This window comes from Argiope bruennichi, chromosome 10 (assembly GCF_947563725.1).
Source record: "Argiope bruennichi chromosome 10, qqArgBrue1.1, whole genome shotgun sequence".
Lineage (NCBI taxonomy): Eukaryota > Metazoa > Arthropoda > Arachnida > Araneae > Araneidae > Argiope > Argiope bruennichi.
Window position 1 is genome coordinate 107,446,095 of NC_079160.1, and position 26,346 is coordinate 107,472,440.

The 26,346-nt window shown below is 31.6% G+C and overlaps 1 protein-coding gene and 7 non-coding genes across 8 annotated transcripts in view; all 8 read left to right on the forward strand.

Moving 5' to 3' along the window:
• Window positions 1-383: 383 nt before the first annotated feature.
• Window positions 384-499, forward strand: Trnas-cga (transfer RNA serine (anticodon CGA)). Its single transcript has 2 exons — window positions 384-421; window positions 454-499. It is a non-coding gene; the product is annotated as a tRNA-Ser (tRNA).
• Window positions 500-633: 134 nt separating this feature from the next.
• On the forward strand, window positions 634-749 carry Trnal-caa (transfer RNA leucine (anticodon CAA)). Its single transcript has 2 exons — window positions 634-671; window positions 704-749. It is a non-coding gene; the product is annotated as a tRNA-Leu (tRNA).
• Window positions 750-1,133: 384 nt separating this feature from the next.
• Trnal-caa (transfer RNA leucine (anticodon CAA)) lies at window positions 1,134-1,249 on the forward strand. Its single transcript has 2 exons — window positions 1,134-1,171; window positions 1,204-1,249. It is a non-coding gene; the product is annotated as a tRNA-Leu (tRNA).
• Window positions 1,250-1,384: 135 nt separating this feature from the next.
• Window positions 1,385-1,500, forward strand: Trnal-caa (transfer RNA leucine (anticodon CAA)). The gene is made up of 2 exons: window positions 1,385-1,422; window positions 1,455-1,500. It is a non-coding gene; the product is annotated as a tRNA-Leu (tRNA).
• Window positions 1,501-1,635: 135 nt separating this feature from the next.
• Trnal-caa (transfer RNA leucine (anticodon CAA)) lies at window positions 1,636-1,751 on the forward strand. Its single transcript has 2 exons — window positions 1,636-1,673; window positions 1,706-1,751. It is a non-coding gene; the product is annotated as a tRNA-Leu (tRNA).
• Window positions 1,752-1,883: 132 nt separating this feature from the next.
• Trnal-caa (transfer RNA leucine (anticodon CAA)) lies at window positions 1,884-1,999 on the forward strand. The gene is made up of 2 exons: window positions 1,884-1,921; window positions 1,954-1,999. It is a non-coding gene; the product is annotated as a tRNA-Leu (tRNA).
• A 135-nt stretch (window positions 2,000-2,134) lies between these two features.
• On the forward strand, window positions 2,135-2,250 carry Trnal-caa (transfer RNA leucine (anticodon CAA)). Its single transcript has 2 exons — window positions 2,135-2,172; window positions 2,205-2,250. It is a non-coding gene; the product is annotated as a tRNA-Leu (tRNA).
• Window positions 2,251-16,944: 14,694 nt separating this feature from the next.
• Window positions 16,945-26,346, forward strand: part of LOC129988145 (repulsive guidance molecule A-like) — a 47,266-nt gene continuing 37,864 nt past the window's right edge. Inside the window, exon 1 of the mRNA XM_056096293.1 lies at window positions 16,945-17,190. Within this exon, the coding sequence (XP_055952268.1) occupies window positions 17,103-17,190 (88 nt within the window). The 5' untranslated portion in view covers window positions 16,945-17,102. The remainder of the gene's footprint in view (window positions 17,191-26,346) is intronic.

A 26,346-nucleotide genomic window follows, 5' to 3' on the forward strand; every position in this document is an offset into this window, starting at 1 on the left:
CGTGCCTTTTTAAAATTTCATTTCCAGTTGCATTCAATAAACTTAATAAATCTTTTAATATAAGAATCAACTTTAAAATTCCGCCTTGTAAGATTTCATTGAAGGTGAATAATTATAGGTCTTTCGCAGATGTGTCAGGATGGCCGAGCGGTCTAAGGCGCCAGACTCAAGATGTGTCTTGCTCTGTTGCAGAGTGTTGAGTGTTCTGGTCCACGAATGTGGGCTTGGGTTCGAATCCACCTTCTGACATCGTGCCTTTTTAAAATTTCATTTCTAGTTGCATTCAATAAACTTAATAAATCTTTTAATATAAGAATCAAATTTAAAATTCCGCCTTGTAAGATTTCATTGAAGGTGAATAATTATAGATCTTTCGGAGATGTGTCAGGATGGCCGAGGGGTCTAAGGCGCCAGACTCGAGATGTGTCTTGCTCTGTTGCAGAGTGTTGAGTGGTCTGGTCCACGAATGTGGACGTGGGTTCGAATCCCACTTCTGACATCGTGTCATTTTAAAATTTCATTTCTAGTTGCATTCAATAAACTTAATAAATCTTTTAATATAAGAATCAAATTTAAAATTCCGCCTTGTAAGATTTCATTGAAGGTGAATAATTATAGATCTTTCGCAGATGTGTCAGGATGGCCGAGCGGTCTAAGGCGCCAGACTCAAGATGTGTCTTGCTCTGTTGCGGAGTGTTGAGTTTTCTGGTCCACGAATGCGGGCGTGTGTTCGAATCCCACTTCTGACATAGTCTCATTTTAAAATTTTTTTTCTAGTTGCATTTAGTTAACTAAATAAATCTTTGAATATAAGAATCAAATTTAAAAGTCCGCCTGGTAAGATTTCGTTGAAATTGAATAATTATAGATCATTCGCAGAAGTGTCAGGATGGCCGAGCAGTCTAAGGCGCCAGACTCAAGATGCGTCTTGCTCTGTTGCAGAGTGATGAGTGTTCTGGTCCACGAATGCGGGCGTGTGTTCGAATCCCACTTCTGACATCGTCTCATTTTAAAATTTTTTTTCTAGTTGCATTTAGTTAACTAAATAAATCTTTGAATATAAGAATCAAATTTAAAAGTCCGCCTTGTAAGATTTCGTTGAAATTGAATAATTATAGATCATTCGCAGAAGTGTCAGGATGGCCGAGCGATCTAAGGCGCCAGACTCAAGATGCGTCTTGCTCTGTTGCAGAGTGATGAGTGTTCTGGTCCACGAATGCGGGCGTGGGTTCGAATCCCACTTCTGACATCGTCTCATTTTAAAATTTTATTTCTAGTTGCATTTAGTTGAACTAAATAAATCTTTTAATATAAGAGACAAATTTCAAATTGCGCGTTGTAAGATTTCATTCTAGCTGGATTATTATAGATCATTCGCAGAAGTGTCAGGATGGCCGAGCGGTCTAAGGCGCCAGACTCAAGATTCGTCTTGCTCTGTTGCAGAGTGTTGAGTGTTCTGGTCCACGAATGCGGGCGTGGGTTCGAATCCCACTTCTGACATCGTCTCATTTTAAAATTTTATTTCTAGTTGCATTTAGTTGAACTAAATAAATCTTTTAATATAAGAGACAAATTTCAAATTGCGCGTTGTAAGATTTCATTCTAGCTGGATTATTATAGATCATTCGCAGAAGTGTCAGGATGGCCGAGCGGTCTAAGGCGCCAGACTCAAGATGCGTTTTGCTCTGTTGCAGAGTGTTGACTGTTCTGGTCCACGAATGCGGGCGTGGGTTCGAATCCCACTTCTGACATCTCATTTTAAAATTTTATTTTTAGTTGCATTTAGTTGAACTAAATAAATCTTTTAATATAAGAGACAAATTTCAAATTGCGCGTTGTAAGATTTCATTCTAGCTGGATTATTATAGATCATTCGCAGAAGTGTTAGGATGGCCGAGCGGTCTAAGGCGCCAGACTCAAGATGCGTCTTGCTCTGTTGCAGAGTGTTGAGTGTTCTGGTCCACGAAAGCGGGCGTGGGTTCGAATCCCACTTCTGACATCGTCTCATTTTAAAATTTTATTTCTATTTGCATTTAGTTGAACTAAATAAATCTTTTAATATAAGAGACAAATTTCAAATTGCGCGTTGTAAGATTTCATTCTAGCTGGATTATTATAGATCATTCGCAGATGTGTCAGGATGGCCGAGCGGTGTAAGGCGCCAGACTCAAGATGCGTCTTGCTCTGTTGCAGAGTTTTGAGTGTTCTGGTCCTCGAATGCGGGCGTGGGTTCGAATCCCACTTCTGACATCGTCTCTGCGTAAAACTTACTTTTACTCTTATATAAAGTTTATCAAAATTAGGCAATTTGTTAGCTACCTATAAAAATAACTACTGATCTGCGAGTGAATTTTAAAACTAACGGGAATTGTCTACCTGAATCATACTCGCAAAATAATACGTTATCCCCTTCTTCTTGAATAACAATTGCAGGCTATCAGATTTTTAGTTTCGGTGCGTCGAACAGAAGCTTTTTTTTTTTTTTTTAATCATGTGAGAATATGATGTTTTTGTTAGGGGGTCTTGAAGCTCGAAATCGCGTTGGCAATAATTGAAGCATAAATGACAATTTTCATCATCGTCTTTTAATCGCATGTTTTTTTTTTTTACCAATATTGCATTATTCTTATGTTTGCTTCTTTGAAAGCAGATGCGTTTTTAAAAGGTTGACCTGCTTTTACCAGTACTGCTTTATTATTACTTATGCTTTTTTGACAGCAGATACGTTTTTAAAATGTGGACGTAGAACTATGACATCATAGTTGTTATTTCATCTCAAAACTTTGTTTGCGAGCTAGAAAAATTGAAAATGAAAGTCTAAAAAAATTATCATTATATATATATATATATATATAAGAGAGGGGGGGGGGATAGAGAAGTCTCGTGATTGTTTCAAACCGGTTTAAACTGGTTAATGACTTAAATGAATTAAGACAAATAATGACTTAAAAAATAAAAATGTTCTCACATGATAACTTGAAATTTGCGATCGTAGGTTTCATTTTATTTTTTTAATGTTTCTTTCATTTCTTGGTTTTTTTTTTTTTTTTGCTTTTTTTTTTCCTTTAGTGTTAAAGTGACTGAAATCCATTATGCGTTCTAGACATCTTTTTTTTTTTATCTATTGAAACAAAAATTTGACGCAGAACTGTAATTTTAGAAGCAAGGTCATATATACATACCAAATTTCATTTATTTAAGTTATTACTTTTTTGGATTTTAGGTTATTCATATTTACAAATACCTTCAGAAATTTGATATAAATCTATAGTTTAGATGCTTTTAATGAATTTTCTTCAAAATTTGATGGAAATCTGAAAATTTGTTCCAAAATCACATGCCAGATTTCATCTATCCAGCTAAAACCGTTTTTAAATTGCCACGCTCAAAGGCAGATAGAATAATTCCGAAATTTTGTTTTTCGGAATCTGAAAAAAGTCTAAAACAAGGCTATTCGTCAAAAAAAAAAAGCAAAATTTTCTCTTTGTGCATTTTATATTTGAGAAAATGTTAAGAATAATATTTTGAAATTTAAATAATACTGTACACTCCCGATTATCCGGCCTTATATAGCGGAAGGGCATTCCCAATATAAAAAAAAAACCCCGGATAGACCGGAGTTTTATGAATTCATTTCTTCACCCACTAATGCCAGAAGACAACATTTTTATACCAAAACTCACGGTCATAATACGTATTTTCTCACTTCTTATTGAGCATTAAGCCCGCCATTTATCATAAGCTACGTAGAATGTGAGCGTGGCCGCAGCCCGGTGAATCATAGAAGCCGTTGTCGGTAACGTGTCGAATTAAAATAGAAGGCTATATACTGGTAGTTTATATATTGCACTGCACGTTTCAAGAATTTATTAGAGGAAAAATAATTGAAAGGATATGAAAACTATTCACATTTTAACATGAATTCTGTAATGCCAAACTCAAAAGTAGGAAACATAAACAATGTTGCCAATGTAACGCCTTGATTTCCTTATTAAATTATGATAAAAGAAAACTGGGCCGGATAGTCACGAACCGGATACTCGGGAGTATACTGTACTTTATTGGGTTGGCAACTAAGTAATTGCGGATTTTTTTTAGAAAATCAGAGACAATTTTTTCATGGAACTAAATAACTTTATTCTGTAATGGATTGCCCATTTTGATCAATGACCTTTTACCATCTTTCAGGCGGCATCCTAATCCCACGTTCATAAAACTTCTGGTTTTTATTAGCAAAAAACTGAATCAGGTACGATTTGACATCATCATCATTATTGAAATTTTTACCACTCAAGGAGTTTTGTAAAGATCGAAACAAAAAGTAATCAGATGGTGCAAGGTCAGGACTATATGGTGGATGTGGCAAAACATCCCAACCAAGCTCCAATAATTTTTGCCGAGTGACCAAAGATGTGTGTGGCCTTGCATTGTCATGATGGAATACAACACCTTTTCGATTTGTCAATTCGGGCCGCTTTTCTTCAACTGCATTGTTTAATTTCGTTAGTTGTTCAGTGTAGACATCAGAATGGATCGTTCGGTTGGGTGGTAAGAGTTCAAAGTAGACAATTCCTTTGTAATCCCACCAAACTGATAACAAAACCTTCTTTTGATGAATATCAGCTTTTGATGTTGTTTGAGTTAGTTCACCTGGCCTGCTCCACAATCTTTTCGGCTTGATATTGTTGTAAACAACCCATTTTTCATCGCCAGTTATCAGTCGTTTTAAAAATGGATCATTTTCATTACGTTTCTTTAGCAAATCGCAGCTGTTAATGCGTTGCGTTAAATGCGTTTCTTTCAGTTCGTGAGGAACCCATGTATCGAGTTTTTGAACATAGCCAAGTTGTTTTAAGTGATTTTCAATGCATGTATGTGATACATGGAGCTTCTCTGCAATCTCACGTGTTGTACTGCGACGATCCGAATGGATTATTGCTTTGATTAGGTCGTCATCAACTTCAACTGGACGACCAGAGCGTTTTTCATCTTTGAGTGAAAAATCACCAGAACGAAATTTGGCAAACCAATTTTGACACTGCCGTTCTTTTAAGGCTTCGTCACCATAAACAGCACATAACTTTTTATGAGCTTGCGATGCGTTTTTCCCTTTGCGGAAATAAAAAAGCAAAATATGACGAAAACGTTCCTTTTGATTTTCCATTTTTCAATGAACGCCAAACGAAAACTACGCAACCTATCAAAAAACCTTTTTTACTGATTGACAGCTGAATTGCCAACTATCAAATAACAAAATGTGTTTTATATTTGTACTATGTCTGCAAACCTAAAAATTCAACTGAAGCCATCTATGAGTGAAATCCGCAATTACTTAGTTGCCAACCCAATATTTTGATTTGAATAACAGAGAATATTACACTCGTTAATCAAATGAAAACACAAAATTACAGTACTATAAAAGTATTGCAAAATAGAAATTAAAAAAGAAGCTTGAGGTCTGGTCTCTAGGTAGTTGCCTATATAGCCTATTCGAAAATCCGACTTTGCTTTGAAGCTTTTCAATATCCGTGTTCCGTGAAATCTTCACTTTTCTTGAGGTTCCGAAGTTGCCAGACTCAGAACTATTCGATCTTTCAAACTAATCGTTTTTTATTGGTCCTGACAAACAGATAAAATGCGCTGCCACACAAATCTTCTATATATAGGCTAAAGGGCGCAGTTTACTAATCCCAGCAACGAATCTCCCACCCCTGAAGAGGGTCAACCCCAGCTGTGGAAGCAGGGTCTTCGCAAGAGCAAGTAATCTTTTCCGAATTGGAAATTCCATCCCGAATAGAACGGAAAAGAAAGGCGGAGGGGGCCTAGGGTTGCCGTGACCTCGGCCGTTGTTATTTCTTTATAGTTTGCTTTTTGAGATTTTTTTTTATATCGTTTGGTTCTGGAATCAGCATGTGAGGGAGGGGACTGTTATGGAATAGGAGGAGGCAATTCAATCTCTTGGAGCCTGTTTCTCACACCTTTTCTGCTCCTCCCCTCCCCCCGGACAAGTACAATGAATGGGAGGAAAGGGGGGGGGGGTGCAAACGATCAAAAGAAAGTGACCGGGCGTAGGTCGCATTATTCCACACGTGAGTATGCATGAATATGGCTCGCAATTCTCGGAAATAACGAAAAGGAATGATACACGGGTTTTGAAGAGAGGAAAAAAATTGTCTGGCTCGGGTTTTTCATAAACAAGTTGACTCTGAAAGCCAGAAAATATTTAGAATTAATTCAATATATATATATATATATATATATATATATATATATATATTAGCTTGTTTTGCTTTATTAAAATTTCATGAAAATAAAATTCCTAAAAGAGCGTAGAACATTCAGGATTGACTTTTATGTAACCTTCAGAAAATGTTTTAAAAAATCATTGTTGGATTTTAAAAAAATAAATTAGTTATAGAAATCATCGAATCCCTTAAGAAGAAAAAAAAAAGAATATTTGTATGTACATATATACGATTTAAAAGGAATAAATTAGAATTAGAAAGGTTTCACGCATTTAGAATTTAATTAAAAAAATTACTAAGACAAAAAAAGAAGAGTGTATTGTTTTCCTACAATTGTGGGAAATCAGCTACAGAAAGGAGAGAATATTTAGGATTATATTCATTAAAATTGTTTGCGAGAAATCAAACATTTGTTTCTTTTATTTTCATTCGTTCATTGGAAAATAATTTGGCTATTAAAATTGCCGACTATTTAGAGTCTTATCAGAATTAATTGAAAAATTACTCCAAAAACAAATAGAATTCCACCCATTGTAAGATTTATTGAAAATTTAGAATTAAATTCTAAAAGTTACTCAAAGAAAAAAGGAAAAAGAAGATAATTCTACTTTTTTTTTTTTTTCAGATTTGCAAAAATAGCCATAAAAGTGAGAAAAAAAATGACAGATTTAATTCCTTAAAATTATTCGGAAAGAAAAGAATAAACTGTTTCTTTCATTTTTTGAAAAAGATGTTGCTTAAAGTTGATGACTATTTAGAATTCCATTAGAGGTAGTAAAAATTTTTCTCTTAGAAGTAACAAAATCCTGCTGTATATATGACTCAGAAAAGATGTATGATAGCTCCGGAGAATACATTTTTCAACTATGGATGAGCCCTTTTTGAAGACACTGAAAGTTTATAATTTTAATAGCAAATATATCCATTTGTATTACAAAGACTCTATGAAACTTTTTCCTGTGTTTTTATTATAGTAGAGGCTGCATTTTTCTAAATGTCTTTCCGGCTGATCTTTAATTTTTGAATTATTTTTTGTTAATTTCCTTATTTTCTTCCTTATATTAGGAGGGTTGTAAAGTGTCTTAATAAATTCCGTATGGTCAGGGATTCTGAAGTCTTACATCCCTGGTATACGAGGCGAGATTGTGAATTTAAAGCATATTAAACGATTTCAATCGATCACTCTGTATGTAATCAGAGTATAACTGTTACTAATGGGAGCTATTTTGTATGGGCCATTGAGTTCAAAATTAACTTATCGTGGCTATTGATTCAATCCATCCCAGGATACTAAAGTAGGGCTAGCCTAACTCTATATAATGTTCGGTCCCTTTATGAAAATCGTTTCGTATAAAAGTCGGTGGCAGTTTAAAATTTCATCAAGAGTTGTTGAAGTTTAGTTTGGTTATATGAACATCCCGTTTGGGAGCAAAACGACTATTATTTTCAGATGGACCTCATACTATTGAACTCTGCTTAGATATGAGGACGACACCTGACCCTGCGCCTTTCTCTCCAAACTTCCTCAACACACCATTGGGAGGACATTTGAATCACAATATCAGATTTAGCGTGCACCAAGCTCACATATACGATGGATTTTTAGTTAGTGGAATCGGTCTCAAATTATGACCCTCTGTCCGTGAAATCGAGAGCTTACCTCTAGGCCCCAGCGATCCCAAAAGTAGTTGAAATAATCTTACTTGAACTTACGAAATTCAATCGGTTCTAAAATTTAACCAACGATTGGAATTAAATTCGAAGGGAAAATTATTCGTAGTTATAAAGAAATATGTTACTGAATGAAAGCTGTTTTAGAGTATTGGAAAATAACTTTCGCGTGGGATTACTAAGAGTCAGATCGAGACGGAAAAAGTTTAAAATCTTACTTCAAATCCATTTTTATTAATTTATTTATTTTCACAAAAGATAATATGTCAAAGCAACTTAAAAAGTTAAAAAATAGATATGAGTTACACAAAATGTTTGTAAATTTTTGATTTATTATTTCTTTTTAAATACCAGACATTTAAGAAACATAAATATGACGTCATAGATACATTACAAGCATTACTGCTGTTGTCATGTAAGATTATCTTCAGATCGTCATTTTTTTAAACATTATCTTTCATTTTTAAATGGGCAAACTCCCTTTTGTTGAAAAAATTAGTTGGCAAAAAGTACTACAAATATACGTTAATTAAATTTAAAAATCTGCTTTTATCAGCCTTGTTACATTTATTTTTATTTTATGTACATTAAAGTAATGATTAAAAAAAAGTAAAAATAAGACGAGAAATCATCACATATATAGCACAAGTGTTGCCAAATTTTTTGAAAAAGAATTAAGAAATATTTAAAATCTTTCTTTTATCATAGACATTTTTAATACTAACCTTGATAATTCTAACCTAATTTTCGCTTATTGATTGATATGTTTAATTCCCAGCCGTTTTACATTTATTGGCAAAAGTTCCATGTTTAAAAATAAATAAAAACTTTGCTTTATTATTCCGTTTAGGTAAAACAAAACAGCAACTGAAGCGGAACTATCGTGACGAACTCTTTAAAAAAATTCTCGCCTCGTTTACAAATCATTTGAGAAAAATTCAGTGTAAGGAAAAAAACAAAACAAAAGACCCAAACGATAAAGAAAAAGAGAGAGAGAGAGAAAAAAACTGCTGCTACTACTACTTTCTAATCAAAAGGAGCTGGGAGATATGGGCGATCGCAGGCTGAGCGATAAGAAACGTATCCTGGTGACATGCTTTGCGAGCTGTAAAGAGAAGAAAAAGAAAGAAACGAGCAAACGCGTTGTGTGTCGAAGGCGGGGAGGGGCGGTACTTGAAAGATGAATTGCTGCCCTTGGTATTTCGCCTCAGCCCCAACTGAGGTGGGAAGAAAACAGACAACATCGCAAGAGGGACCGTGCACTAATGAAGAGCGCGCGCTTGATAAACAAGTAACTGGGGGAAAATCGTAGTTGACAACGAAAAAACTGGAGGTAGTGATTTGTTTCAGCCGAAACATCGTTTTATTTTGCGTTTGCAGATATGAAGTGAACTTAAGTTTGTAGATGCACCAGATTAACCGGGTGGAGTCCCAGTCTCTGTGTTTTGGGCTCTGGACTTGAATTTAATGTCCCTTTTTTACCAGTCTCAAGAAAATCCATAATAATTTTTTTAATTCAACTTTCTTATTAATCGTATTGTCCTGATATTTTAGTGAAGTATTTCAATTTCAGATGGTTAATGTTTTCAATATCCTTAAGTTGGCGTACAAGGCCAGAATTAGACGTGATATCTATTAATTTACAATCATTACTTTCTTAAGACATATAATTACACTTCGAGTGTCAGGAAAATCAGTTTTAGTTACAAAATAGTAAAATCAGAAGCACTGCCATGGATTTTTTTTAAAAAAAAAAATCTAACTGATGATCTGTAAATTAATCATAATTTGCTGAAGCCTGTAATATTATTTCAAAATTTTATCACATAACTAAATTTTTTTTAAATTTAAATTAAAATTTTATGTACATATGTAATGATATATTTTACTTTAACTTACATCCTAATTTTTATCTGAAATCAGCTCATATTACTCTATTCTAAAATATTCTTTTATTCGCTGATCCGAAGTCCACTTTTTTCATTAAATTATTTCTAACACACGCTCTAAACAAAATTGCTGGTTCTGTAATTCTCACGCTGCAAGCGAAAAGATAAAAATTCTTAAGTCTCATTGTATAATATCCAAAGATACCTAAGATTCCCTTTCCTGTATAGATACATATGAGATGCTTCCGGCATGGTGGTTGGATCTCGCCACCCTGGAGGGTACACTAATAGGTGGGGGATCTGGCTCCTCCCATCGATGACGGGACGTACTTCCTTCGGGGAGGGTTGTACCGTGGCCGGTGACGGCCCTTAGGACTCAACCACAGTTCCCGCCAATTGCTGTTGCGGCGGTCCGGTCATTCAGTTTTATGGTTTAAATCCGTGTGCCTTAGGGCGGGTCGGAGAGTTAGAAGGTTGACTTTCCTGTATAGATACGAGTTAAAGAAATCCCTATAAGAACCTTTTATTAAAAGCACTAAGGGAAAAGCTTCACTCACTTTTCGTTATTCAGTTCTGGTGCGAACAGATGCGTTCCACTTTTCCCCTATGTAATAATCATACCCTACCGTGAATATACATATATATACTGTTTGATTCCATTACTATATATTTTTGAATACACATTCTACAGCCTTTCCGTTTTTGAAATTTTAACGCTTATGAACATTTATAATTTTTTTGTGAGCATTGCTAAGCAAGTACTTGGAATCACAATTTTTGAAGTTTTCAGAAGAATTAATTTATATTTCATATTAACTTCATACAATCTTCCTATACTACAGTATTTGTATAGAAAAATTTTGCCGCGAGACTGCAACTGAAAATTCAGCAAGAAAAATGGAACATTAGTTAATAATAAATTACAACTATTTCAGATTCAAATAGTTGTTTATCAAAAATTGTAATAAAAGGTTTTATGAGAACTTAAGTTTTTATTTTTATTTCAAATTAATTTTTCTTGTCAATATTATTGAATAAGGGTAAAAAAAGAAATAAATAAATAGAAGGGGAAAGGAAAAAAGAAAAAGACAGCGAAAAAGTTTGTGTGTCCCTAATACCTTTATTAAGTATTTCCGTTAAAAGTTAACCAGTCCTATTTTAACACCGTTAAATAAAACCCGGATTAAAGGATTAAGAGATAATAGATATTATTTTATCTTATTTAATGAAATTTACTCTTAGCGGATTACAGCTTTACTCAGATTGATTTGAGTGGTGCGTTTGAAAAAGTAGGTTAAAGTGTTTCATGGATTTTTGTTTTTCTGTTTTTTTAAAAGTTGGATATTAAAATGCCAACAGAATTTATAATATTGCAAAATCCAGAACATTATTTCAAGTATCGACAGATTATAATACAAATTAAAGTCAAAATATTTTACACATTTCAACAATCAACTTTCAATATCATTTTTTGAAAAAAATAATTGATCAACTTTTGAGTTACAAATACATTTTATGCACGATTTTATTTAACTTGCATCGGTTCATGTATGTTAAGATGAAATTTTGAAATCAGTTTGTTTATTCATCGCTTGATGTTCTCGAGCTCTGAATCTTCATTTAATTGTAGGTTCTCGATGACAAGATTAAATTTTAATGTTTTCAAAATTTTATTATCAGATAATCGATTAATTTTATTTCGATATATGTGGCTGTGAATTTGGAGAGGAAAAAATAATTTTAAGATTCAATAATGCTTATAAAAATAAATTATGCATCACATGTAAGGAATAAAATGATTTTTTAATGCACTTTTATTAGTGTGCTAAAAAAATGATTTTTTTTTCAATAAAAAATATCCGAAAATTGTCGAAAACGTAAAAACGCGCATGTTTAAAAAAATTATATATATATATATATATATATATATATATATATATATATATATGAATATATGTGTTTATTTATCTAAAAATTAAACCATAATAACTATTATATGAAAGGATGTACTTAAATATCGGTTAAAATTCAAAATATATAATAAAAATCATCCACCCTCCAATTTTCTTGGAGGGGAGGGTGATCTAGTCTTTAGCACATTTATAAAATCTTGCTTTTAAGCACTTTTTAATCATGTTTATTATTACTGCAAAATGTCAATGTAAGTTAGATACCTCGTGCAGATTTGTGGAACTTTGTTGGACTTCTTAATCGTGTTTATTATTACTGCAAAATGTCAATGTAAGTTAGATACCTCGTGCAGATTTGTGGAACTTTGTTGGACTTCTTAATCGTGTTTATTATTACTACAAAATGTCAATGTAAGTTAGATATCTCGTGCAGATTTGTGGAACTTTGTTGGACTTCTTAATCGTGTTTATTATTACTACAAAATGCCAATGTAAGTTAGATACCTCGTGCAGATTTGTGGAACTTTGTTGGACTTCTTAATCGTGTTTATTATTACTACAAAATGTCAATGTAAGTTAGATATCTCGTGCAGATTTGTGGAACTTTGTTGGACTTCTTAATCGTGTTTATTATTACTACAAAATGCCAATGTAAGTTAGATACCTCGTGCAGATTTGTGGAACTTTGTTGGACTTCTTAATCGTGTTTATTATTACTACAAAATGCCAATGTAAGTTAGATACCTCGTGCAGATTTGTGGAACTTTGTTGGACTTCTTAATCGTGTTTATTATTACTACAAAATGTCAATGTAAGTTAGATACCTCGTGCAGATTTGTGGAACTTTGTTGGACTTCTTAATCGTGTTTATTATTACTACAAAATGCCAATGTAAGTTAGATACCTCGTGCAGATTTGTGGAACTTTGTTGGACTTCTTAATCGTGTTTATTATTACTACAAAATGTCAATGTAAGTTAGATATCTCGTGCAGATTTGTGGAACTTTGTTGGACTTCTTAATCGTGTTTATTATTATTACAAAATGTCAATGTAAGTTAGATATCTCGTGCAGATTTGTGGAACTTTGTTGGACTTCTTAATCGTGTTTATTATTACTACAAAATGTCAATGTAAGTTAGATATCTCGTGCAGATTTGTGGAACTTTGTTGGACTTCTTAATCGTGTTTATTATTACTACAAAATGCCAATGTAAGTTAGATACCTCGTGGAGCTTTGTGGAACTTTGTCAGACTTCTTAATCGTGTTTATTATTACTGCAAAATGTCAATGAATGTTTGATACTTAGATTTGTCGGATTTTTGAATCCATATCTAGAAAAAATGATATTTATTAAAGACATGTCCCATTTTTATGACACTTTGCATGCATTTGCAATTACCTGAATTCCATTAATCAGAAATCGAAATCCATTATGAATCCATCAGGATTTTTAAATTTTTTTTTATCTCTCTAATCACTTAAAAAATATTTTTAAAAAATTGGGGAGTGTTTTTCTGCCAATTTATTCTTATATTTATTTTCACTTAATCAAATGCATTTTCAGACAGCGGAAATGGTCACCTCAAAACTTTCTCGCATAATCTTTCATACATTTGTCATACCAGAGGGCTTCTTATATGGCATTGGTGTACGATACTTCCGAAATATTTTTTGGTGTGTAATTGGCATTTTTACTGAATCTGTCATGTCATCCTTGGCGAAATTTTTGGCGATTAATCCTTATCATGCGTTAATAGTACCCAAAAATCGAATTTTTGTTTTAGACATATTTTTCTCAACTGAGTGAAATAAAAATGTGACACAAAACTGCACTTGTAGTCACAAAATCCCATACCAAATTTGATATATTCAAGTCTCTGCGTTTTTGAGTTATAGCGGTTACACATTTCTGGAAGTATAGACTGACAAACAATCAATCCATTGTTGGATTTGGCTCAAAATTTGACAGGTGTTTACATTATAGATGTCAAATCTGTGTACCGAATTTTATCTATCTAGCTTTCTTCCTTTTGTAATTATCGCCTTAGCTATATTTGAACAGCCAGACAGACAGACATCCTATGAACATATTTTCCTAAAAATTTGATAGAAATCTTTTAATTTGGAGTAAAGACCGTATGCCAAGTTACATCCGTCTAGCTCAAAGTATTTTTCAGTTATTTTTGTCACAGACAGATAAACAGACGGACATTTTCCAAAAGTGTGCTTTTTCGTTTTCGGGGTGATCTGAAAAGTGGAGATTCGTCAAAATCTCGACTTCGAATTTTTTGACGATTGCTATACTTTCTCTATACTTTGAGAAAGTAAAAATAATTATTCTTATGAGTTATGCGAACTAACATTTAAATTGACGATAGTAAAAACTGCTTAAAGATATCCAAAATTGCTTTTTTACATAATGTTTTTTCGCTGCTGTTTCTTGAATTTGCAACTAATATCTCATCCAATTATTGAGAGATTTCTGACTATGCTACTGTTTAGGGCCGCTAGTACGACAGGGATTGCAAATAGATAGATTAAAAAAGCATTATGTTCCGAGTAGCGAAATAAATAAATTTGTAAAAAATGCTAAATTCAATTCATTAGAAAGTATCGGGAAAATATTAACTTTTTATAAAGTATAATTGATCAATATCTTAATATTTTTTATTACATTCATAGTGTTATTAGATTATGTATAAGACTGAACATCTGCCTCAGTAATACTGTGTGCGGGCGCATATGTTGAGTAATCTACAATCGTTAGAGATAAATAAAAACAATTTCATTAAAATATATAATATGAAAACAATATATGATAATACAAATCCATTGTAATGCATAATATAAAAACAAATATAAAAAATTAATAAAATAACAGAGACTTCATTAAAATAAACCATGAGTGTGCTAGAAATGTGAAATTAAACCGTCCAGTTTACTAAAAGAGGTTAACTTGACCATCATAACTTGACCACTCCAACTCTCCCTAAGGCACACAAAAACCTGAATGACCGGACTGTCGCTACAGCATTAGCGGGAGCTGAAGTTGAGTCCTAAGGGCCATCACCGGCCACGGTACAACCTCTCCCGTGAGAGATATGTCCTGTCATCAGTTGGAGGTAGCCAATCCCACATTATTTCTGTGCTTACCTGGGTGGCAAGAACCAACCACAATACCGGAAATTCTCATACTCATGATTTTTTTTCTCTATGTGCTCAAATTCGCGTATGATGTGATCCAACTTTTTTGTAACTGCTTAATTGACTCAGCGCTCAATCACTCTGAAAACTTTGTATTAGAGCTTAAAGATGTATTAAAAAAGGTTTTGTAATTTTTTTAGGTGTTTTTTTTTTAATTATTATTATTTTTTTTCCATTTGTTTACGTAGTATACAGAAAGTATAGTAATCGTCAAAAAATTCGAAAGCGAGATTTTGAACGAATCTCCATTTTAGACCTCCTTGAGTTTGAAAAACTCATTTTTGGAAAATGTCTCTCCGTCTGTCTGTCTGTGACAAAGATAACTCGAAAATGCTTTGCGCTAAACAGTTGAAATTTGGCGTATGGTCTTTACATCAAATAAGCAAATTTATGTAAAATTTTAAAATCTGAAGTCCGGCTGTCCGAATACAAGTTAACGCGACAGTTACAAAACGGGAAGAGCTAGATAAATAAAATTTGGTACTAGATAGATTAAAATTTAGTAACATCTAGACTAGATAATCTAATAACATAGATAACAGATGGATCTAGTAACATCTATAGTGTAGAAACATATCAAATTTTGAGCTAAATCCAACAAGGGATTGACCGTCTGTCGGTCCGTATTTTCAGAAACATATAAATGCGATAACTCAAAAACACAATGACTGAAATTTATCAAATTTGGCACGGGATTTTATGACTACAAGTGTATTTTTGTGTCAAATTTTGGCTTCAATCGGTGGAGATAAAAGTGTCTAAAACATAAATTCAATTTCAGATACTATTAACGCATGCTAGGGATTAATCGCCAAATAACTCGCCAAAGATCACGCGAAAGATTCAGTCAAAATGTTAAATTCACGCCTAAAGTAAATATTTTGTAACTATTGTACGCCAATGGTATGTAAGGCGTTCTCAAGGATAACACCTTTATGAGAGAATATACGAGAAAGTTCTGTGAAGACCACTCCTGCTGGCGTTTAAATTTGTTTTAATATACGAGACACTGAAATCAAATATCTTAATAGTGACCTGCAAGAAAAAGTCCGTTATTTAAATTTGTTATAGCATTTGATAGTAAAAACTGTTTACATAAAATCTAAATTAAAATCTTTAAAATCAGGATTTAAGAAATTTAAACATTGAGAAATGAAATTAGATGGATCCATAAATCCATAATTTGCTGAAAGTAGAGCATTATGAAAAACTATCTGGCGAAAAACAGAGCTTCGAAACAGCTGAATCATGATGCGAAATTTAATAAATTGATCCATTTTTCACACTTTAATCCGAGAAACTGAGGAAATGGTGGAAGGGATAATAAGTAAAATTCATATAAATTAATATATAAAAAATCAAATGTAATGTAACAATTGATTATCGAAAAAAAAAAATCTGAAAAAAATAGGAAGAAACAAACAAAAATAATGCTTAAAAATTTTTTTTTGTCTGTTTCGCCTGAATTGATGAAATTAAAGCGATCATCTTTATTATAATGTATTAAAATTAGATAAAAGCCTTCTTCCAATGTTAATTTTTTTTTAAAAAAAATCTTTTTTATTTTTATGTCAGTTAGTACTAATTATTGTTTAGCGGAAACTGATGTAGTCCACGACATTTTAATTCGGAATGTATTAAAGATATTTTTTTCCGATCTCGGATTGTCCCGGCCAAATTGGAGCATTTGGTCACTTAAACATTGCACTTGTATCTTCTATAATGTCCCTTTTCGTTCATTTCTTCTCATTAGAGATGAATTACTTCACTATGTCTTTTCGATAAACCTTGTTTTAGCGCACCGCAAAAAATAATTGAGTAAAGAAAAAAGCCTTTAAAAATAATACGCCCTTCTCTTTAATTTACTCCAATTCATAACGCGCTCGTTGAAGAGCGTAATCCATGTAACAGATGAGTGCAATCCAGATCTTCTACCCCAACCTCGTGCGTTTCGAGAAACCCCTCCCCCTTCCAACCAATCGGAGTGACGACCCGAAAAGCCTGCCGAGCCGCATTCAGTGTTCGGACGTCAAACGATGCGTTCTATTGCTCTTGCTCCGAGTTCGAATCGAAGCTCTTCTGGATATTCTGCTGCGCTGCATATTTGCTTTGAAACATGGATTATCGTCTGCTGCCTTTAATCCGTGACCTTTCGTTCTGTGTTGCAGGGGATGGGCCGTGATGGGTCGCGGTTATTCCGGCGGCCCCGCCAACGCCCCAAGTGTTCTTCTTCTGCAACTTCTCATTATCGTCTGCAGTTCGTCGCTAGGTAAGTGTTTCAATTTCATGTTCTCTCTTTCTTCTACAGCACCCTGATTGGCGATGCCAGTCGCCCATGTTTACTAATAAGCTCGAGTGGTCTCACGTGTTTTCGTTCTCTCCGAGAAAAGAATCGTCTGCCGAAAATGTTGCTGGTTGACCCTGGCAGTCAGTGCACTGGCAACTATTCGGGGTTTCCCGCTGGGATGAGAAATGCCTGCACCGGTTTTTTCTTCGATCGAACGCAACGAACTATTTGTTGTGGTGGAAGACGATCTTAACTCACCCATCATCAGACGATTTTAGCTGTCGTTTTTAGTAGTGCAATTTTGTTTCAAAAAGTGGGTGCATGATTTCGCATTTCCATATGTTACACTGGATAATCTTAATTTCAAGGGATTTTTTTTTTGTAGTTCTGCTTCCTTTTTATTTATTTACTAAACTGTGTTTTGAATTTCTGTTAAATGTGATATTTATTAAAATTTTTTTCAATTATTTCATTAAAATAAAGAATATATATTTTTAAATAGCATATTTCTTTTTGACACAATATTTGGAGAATTCGTGCTTGAAATCTGTTTTCTTTACAATTGCCAAATAAAAGAAATAATCTCTGCGGAAAAATTGATAGAAGGAAAGTAAGGGGGCCGCTGGAGAACCGAATGTCCTTGGCATATTCAGAATAATTGAAGTTGGAAGACTTTCTTCAAAAATGTTAACACAAATATTAAATTAAATATGAAACATTCTCGCCTTCTATATTTACAAAAGTTTAACTATTTTCTTCCAAATTTACTTACAGTTATAATGAATTTTTTTTGCCTGGTATAACGGTTTCGTTTTCCCAGAAAACCAAATTAGTTTACCTAATTTACAACACCACGATAGCAAATAGATTTCATTTTCAGCAAAAAAAAAAAAAAAAGAAAAAAAGGTGGAGTTATGCGATAAAATATCGAAATTATACATAAATAAAACATAAAAAAATAACGTAGAACTTAAAAATATAATTAGATAACTTAATGAAAATAAATTGAAAACGAAATTGAGCGAGTTATTACATATATTAAAGCTGAAGATGAAGCTAGACAAATTATTTAACATTCATGATTTTCATATTATATTGAAAAAAAAATTTGAGATTATGACAAATATTTAGATTTCAGATAGGAAAAAGGCAAAAAAAAAAAAAAAAAAGCACCTGTATTTGTATTGTTTGTAAATTAGACGATTTGGATGTTATTTTCGCTGCGCTTATAAATTTTAATGTTAAAAGCGGTGCCAAAACAAGAAAATAATTTTCGATTAAGTTTATTTTCTAATATATTATTATACCCGAATAAGAACTTTTCTAAATGTCAAACGCATCGCATACTCCTAAACTGGCACGCAGTCGATTTGTCGACTATCGGAATATTTCTATCGAAAAAGCCGTCTTTTTTAATGGTATCTTCACTTCTGAATAGTGTTTTAGAAATTCATATATTTCAGTTTTTGTGATTTTTCGAGTTAAATGTTTACAAATACGTTTTTTTTTTTTTTTTGCTCTTAGTTTTCTAATATTCAGAAGGAATATTAAGTTGCATCATGTGAGCTAACGTTCATTCCATATTATTTTTTATACGGTTTTTACTTATTAATTAACCTAAAAGGCAATTTTTGTAAAAACAGCCATTTTGCAGGATATTACTGTTTTGCATCCGCTCATATAAATGTAGATTACAATTATTTTTTTACAATTTATTTCGTTTTGAATCGATTCTATCACCAAAGAACAATGTTTAGTTTCTATTTTGTATCTGAAAAGAATTCTCTTTTTTTAAAGTAATTCTCTTTTTGCTATGTTATCTTATAATAAAATAGAATTGTTGAGAGGAATTGTACTAATTCCTATTTTGACCTCTTTTTTTTTTAATGAATCGGTTTATTAAATATGCATCTAAACATAAATTATAGGTGCAAAATAATACTAATTTCCCGTCCTTAGTTCGGAACATTCTAGTATTGAAATTATTATAGAAAATTAGGTTCAAAAAAAGAAAACCTAACTGAAGGTTTTTATTATTTTTAATCCAAAATCTCAAATTGTTATACTCTTTTGACCAATTAAATTTTTTAAGTTTGATGGCTTGCCTTTTTCTCACTAGGACATAAATAAATTAAAATCTGGAATTACATCAGCGAAGTAAGAAATCAAGTATGAAAACATCAAAACGTAACAAAGAACGTCAAAAGTAAATTTCTCAATATATAAAATCAGTTCTTTCCCAAACGTTTCGCAAACGGTAAAAAAGTCGAAGTCGAGTGTTTTTTCTTACTATTTTTCATAATTGATATTAGCACCTTTAAGAATATGGGGAAAAAAAAAACCACGTGTGTCTCATTAATGTTAAGGAGATGAATATAACACCAGTTCCAGAACAGTAACTCGAATATATGTTGAGATAACGACACAGCTGTGACTAATTTGAAACCGGGCACTTTTACAAGAACTCTTAAACCAAAACGCTTCTTGTGTATTGTTTTCAGCATGTTATACAGGATGTAAATATTCCACTACTGCTGTGTCATCGTAGTTAAACAAATGTTTCCAATTCTCATTTTGTTTGATTGGTGCAATCTTCTAAGAAGTGGGCGAGGAAGGAAAGGGTTCTTGAGAGGGGACGTTTGACCTTGAAGAGGAACAGGTGCAGTTCCTTCTTTTCAGGCTGGCGGGCTAAATAGCAGAGGGGAGCATTGTTTTTGACTTTGAGGAGCTTTTTTAAAAACAGAAAACAAGCCACCTTTCGTTTTCTTTTTGCTATCAGCTCAGCTTAGCGGTCAGTTAATTCACTTCCCTGTCTTTCAGTCTTGTGATCTTTGCGAAGTTTTACTTTTTCAGGTAATATAGTCGGTTAGAATTATTCTGTGTCATCTGACCATTTTTGTAAAATAAATGGTTCTCAGTTGAAAGAGAGAAAAAGTAAATGATGTACATTTTAAGATAATTAGAAACATTTGGTTTTCGTCCTTGAAAGAAATATTTGAATTCTAATATTTGTCTAATAAATTTGGCATTTAATAAATAATGCTTATGTGTTTAATTTAATGATCGTATGTATATGTTTTCTTCGATTTTATTCATCTAAAAATTATTGCTAATATATTTTTTTAAATTTTTGTGCAGATTTAGCCAATAACTTCTTAAAAATAAGTTTTATTAGTTAATAATCAATTATTTTTATTTTTTTTATTTCCGCATTTTTGAAATTACTATGTTGAATACAATATTTCTTTTGGCTCCATTATAATTTATAATTGGAAAAATTTATTACCTTAGAAAATGAATTTATTTATTTTTCTGCATTCTTACCATTGCTTCGAAGATAATAGTTTTTTTTTTTAATTAAAAGACTGTTCTGAAATGATCTATTTAAAACATTTAACACAACTCATTGTTATAAATTTTTTGTAAACTTATGCTTATTTAAAGTTTTAGTTCAAAGAAAAAGACAAAATGCATATTGACAGGTAATAAATATTAGCAACAGATTTCCAAATGCTGAAGTGCATTGGAAACTGTAATTTCAACTGTAATTTGCATTCATGTCGCACAGTTTTTTTTTTTTTTTCAATAAAAAGAAACTTATTTTTCTATTGTTATCAACAATTAATTTAGGCTTAGCAATCGCTTTTACATTTCTTTTTTTTATCACTTGGAATTTCCATATTTTATTTGTTTCATGAAGGAAAGACCGTTGGCCGCTTTGAGCACGTGTCACCAGTAAATTAACGATTTGGTAACAAGTCTTCGCTCAAGTACTTCCGACCCGCATCTAATGAAGTGATGAGGAATCAAAAGCGAGTAATTCTTAGTAAATAAAGAATTTCCGGTCGGACAGATGCAAAAGCGGAAGTTCACTCATCTTTTTTTTTTTTTATTCGCTTGCTGACGGTATTTCTTGCAAGCGATGTTTTTTTCTTTTTATTTGTCAAGTGAAAGCTTTGCATTCCTACAATTTTTAGCATAATTATTATAATTAAAATAATTTATTTTTGACGTTTGATTGCGACATATTTTATGAGATTCATAAAACATATTGTGTTATAAAAATGTGTGTAAGTGTATCCTGAATTAGGGAATTCAGAGTTAGTTCCTTTGCGGTTTTTTTGGAACTAAAAAAAATAATTAATTAATGTAATTAAAGTATCTGTGTCAAATGTTGTTTACAACGTGTGAAATCCGTCCCAGTGCTGTAAATTCTTCCACGAATGCAATTAATTTTTTTAAACATTTTTTTATTTGTTTATTAAGGAAACAAGAAAGTATGCACTTCAGAATACTTGTTCCCTTTTTGGTAGAAACTAATATTTTTTTATAAAAAAAGGATTTTATTTAAAAAAAAGAGGTGTTTATTTGTTGATAAAAATAGTTTTTATAACAATAAAATTATCTTTGTAAAAGTTCATTAACGAAACATAAATAAATATTTAGTTAAACAAATTCTATTTTTATGTATGGCATATTTATATAAAAATTAAAAATCGTCTGCGTTTAAAAATTTCCAAAATCTTCGTAATTCCAAGCAGTAAATTTATTACTAATTCAACTTTCAAAAAATTTCTCTCTTTAAGACAAGCAAAAATAAGTAAATAAACAAAAAAAATGTTGGACGAATTTTGTTTTTATAAATCATATGAAATATGTATAAAATTACAAATAATATAATAAATCGTCTGCACTTAAAATATTTCATAATCTTCTTAATTCAAAGCAGTAAGTTCATTTGTGATTTCACTTTCAAAAACATTTTATTCATCGGACAAATAGAATTTTTTTGTCCGATATTTCGAATAGAATTTGTAATTTTATACTGATTCTCTCTTATCCGATCCGAGTTCAAACATGTCTCATTTTTTAACACAATCATTCGAATTTGATTTTAACAATTTCTTCAAACCAGAAACAAAATAGGGAAGGAATTCCGGACCTTGTAACAACGGCACAACAGGGACACTTTTCTTTGGTTGTTGAGATGTCATCTGATAAAGATCAGGTCCCGATTCCAAGCTTCACCGAGATAAAAGCCAAATGCCCTTTGCTATTGATAGATGGGAGGTTCTTTTGGGCAAAGAAGCGTGGAATTGTTTACATTCCCTATTTTCTTTAATCAACAACAAATATGTTTATTGGACAGTTTATTTATATTTTTTAATGGGTTTTTATCATATCTACTTTTATTTAACATTGTTTAATGTTTGTGAAATAAAATGATTTAATCGAATTTTCGTTTACCTCCTGATATTATTGATTTTTGAAATAGTTTACTTCGTCGTTCTTGCATTAAATGGTATAATATTTTATTATTTGTGAAGGATTTAACTGTTAGATAATCGATTGATTTTGATTATGTTTTGATTTCATAGGAGAAGCGCCATCTAGTTGTGAGTTGATTTAAATACTTCATCGTAAATAATGAATTATGAAATGTATGGATAACTCTAAAGTTAGAAAGTAATAAAAATAAGAAAGCTTTTTAAAATACACTTTTATAAGTAAGCTAGAAAATTTAAAAAAATATTTACGGTAATACGGCACTAAGAAGAATCGCAGAAAAGAAAATTTTAAAACTTTATTAAAGATCCATTATAAATATGATATATTAAAAATTCTTGTTTTTCTTAATTAATTACTATGAGCATTCCATGCTTCAAAATTTGACCTAGACTCATATTTTTGGTAAAAGTATTTTTTGCTCTTTTCAATATTCTAATAAAAGCATGTTAAAAATTTTGTAATTCGAAACCCTTTTAATCACCAGATCAATATCACCAGTGTTAATGTGAGTAATTGAAAATGAATTTTAACATTCTCAAAAGAGTTTAATAATTTTTCTTTGAATTGATAAAATTATTTTTAGAAAACAGAAAAGAACAGATTTATTAATTACTTCTTGCTGCTTCTTTATTGACTTATTAATATCTGTGAAAGTGAAAATTTTCTAAATGCTTTGTATTCTACAGATATCTAAATACATGACAATTAATTAAATAGTTAATGCTTTATTAATTAAAAACATTTTACGTATGTAAAGGAGATTAATTTATCTTGAGTGTTGCCTTTTTTTTATCTAAATTTTTATAAATATTTTTTTTTTTTAACTTTATATTAATATGCCTTCAAGTTTCCATTTGCAATATTAATTTAAATTTTGCATCGTCTTAAAAAATTATTAATAATGTAAGAGGGAAAAAAAAGTGTTTTGTGGTTTTAAAAAAATCATCTATTGTTCCTGTAATTTTTTTAAAAATTAAGACTACAGATTACGTTGTGTATTGTGATTGCTTCATTTAATACACTCTTGCGTATACCATATAGGTATATGAAAACATTTTCATTCTTTCTTTCAATATATACAGTGGCTCAAAAAATTGAGAGTACACCTTACTTTTACTTCATAAATCCGACTTTCAATATAAATAACACATTACCGGGAAGTTCAATTTTTTTTTATTTTTACATATAACAAATGGTTTAATTTAGAGTAAAAATAAAGAAAAATCAACGAACAATTTCTAAATTGAAAATTTTCAGAAGCATTTTAAATAAATATACGCAGAATTTTGCCTCAAAAAATTGAGAATACACCAGTGAAATTTTTGCAATATCACGCATAGAAATAAAGTGTCACTATTAAATTGTATGTCTTTTGGCTGTTATAATACCCTCTAAACGTCATGCTACCGATTTGACCAATTTTTGGTGGTATCTGAAGATATTTTACCCCATTCTTCTTGCACCACTTGTTTTAAATGGGTTTTGTTTCTAATTTTGTGTTTTTGAACCACTTTTACGGGTATGGCCCACCAATATTCAATGGCATTAATGTCGGGGTACTGTGATGGTGTGTGTAACTGCTATTTACAATGAAAAAGACACCATATTTTGAAGTTACGTGTTTTCTGTTCGGGGTCGTTGTCTTACTGAAAAATGAAATTTCCATCTAAACCCAAATTTTTAGCACTTTTCTTTAGATTGCTGCGAAGTATATCCAAGTAAACCGTATCATTTATAATGCCATCTATAAAAATTAAATTTTCTACCCCGGATGAAGCCAGGTAACCCAAATCATCACGGAGTCACCATCATGTTTAACTGTAGGACGTACATTTTTTGGATACAAAGCAGTATTAGGCTTTCTCCATGCAGTAAGATGGTTGTCACTGCCAAAAATGTTGAGGTTTCTTTCATTACTAAATATAGATTTCTTCCAAAGGTTATTGGTCTTCAATTGATGAGTTTTGCAAACTTCAAATGCTTTTTCTGGATTTACAAGCAGATGAACGGTTTCTATCTAACAATGCGACTTTTATATCCAGCTTGTCTAATGGCATTTAGCACAGTTTCAGCACTTACACTTCTGCTTATGATTTGGACAGTTTCTGCAACAAGTTGGATGAACCATATGGTAGCAGCAATCTAAAGGAAAGTGTTAAAAATTTGGGTTTAGATTTAAATTCCATTTTCCAGCAGTACAACGACCACAAACAGAATGCGCGTAACGTCAAAATATGATGTCTTTTTCATTATAAACAACAGTTACACACACCACCACAGTACCCTGACATCAATGCCATTGAATATTCGTGGGCCATACTCGAAAAAGTGGTTCAAAAATACAAAATTAGAAACAAAAGCCATTTAAAACAAGTGGTGCAAGAAGAATGGGGTAAAATATCTTCAGATACCACCAAAAGTTGGTCGAATCGGTACCATGACGTTTAGAGACCATTATAAGAGCCAAAAGACATGCAATTTAATAGTGACACTTTGTTTCTACGCGTGATATTGCAAAAATTTCATTGGTGTATTCTCAATTTTTTGAGGCAAAATTCTGCGTATGTTTATTTAAAATGCTTTTTAAAATTTTCAATTTAGAAATTTTTCGTTGATTTTTCTTTATTTTTACTCTAAATTAAACCATTTGTTATGTGTAAAAATAAAAACAAATTTGCACTTCCCGGCAATGTGTTATTTATATTGAAAGTCGCATTTATCAAGTAAACGTAAGGTGTACTCTCAATTTTTTGAGCCACTGTATATATATATATATATATATATATATATATATATATACACACAAATACAATATGACAATATTAGAATATCCTGGTCGACATGATTATAACTGAAGAGGATAAAAGAAAAAATTATTTAGAATTTTAAATGAACCTAGCAGAATGTATATTCTGAAGCTTTATTTCTAGAAAACGTAGAACTTCAAGTGAATATTTGAAAATAATTTTCTTTTTTCTTTTTAACCTTCATTTTTAAAAATAAATTATTTCCTTATTTGAAAACGGGAAAAATCATGACGCATTAGATTTTTTTTTCTTTTTAAAATTTTAAAATTTAACCTTGTTTCACAAATGCAAAAGTTGTTTTGAAGACTGACGCAAGCATGACGAAAAGACCTGAAATGTCATTGTAATTGCATTCCAATTGCACATCACCTGGCGTTGGTTTTTATTTTGAAGAAACTTCAGCCAAAAACGTTTCGGATCTCTTGCGTCATTTCTAAAAGTAGTTGCGAAACTCACTTCCAAGTGAACGAATTGTCATATAATCACGTGAAAATGAGCTTTCGTTTTCAATCTTCGTGATTTAATTAGCATCTTTCAAGGACCGACTTAGATATGCATAGCAATAACTTATCAAATGCCAAAATATTCGAGTAGTACGCAATAGATTTTGCATTACGGAGCTAATGGAAGTTCAAGAATTAATGGGAGTTGAGTTTGAGATTCGAATTTTCACAATAACAACAACAAAAAAAGCAAACGATATTGCTGCGTTTTAATTGGATTTTAAGCAAGTGTTATTAGATTCACTTGTTCAAAATAATATATTAATTAACTTATTGCTGGTGTTTTTTAAAATACTATTAATACGCCGCGTGAATTGAATTTTTTTTTTTTGATTTCTTTGCGTTTTAAGTTAACCCCTCTGGAATTTTGTGAAGTATATTTTTATATATTTCATAAATGTTTATTGCTTTAGAAATATTCATAGAATATAAAAAATATGAATATTCTAAGAAAATTTTATCTTTATATTTAAATATTTTAACAATATTTATTGCTTCGGTGTAAATTTTCGCTTGAAGAAAAAGCACTATCGAAACAT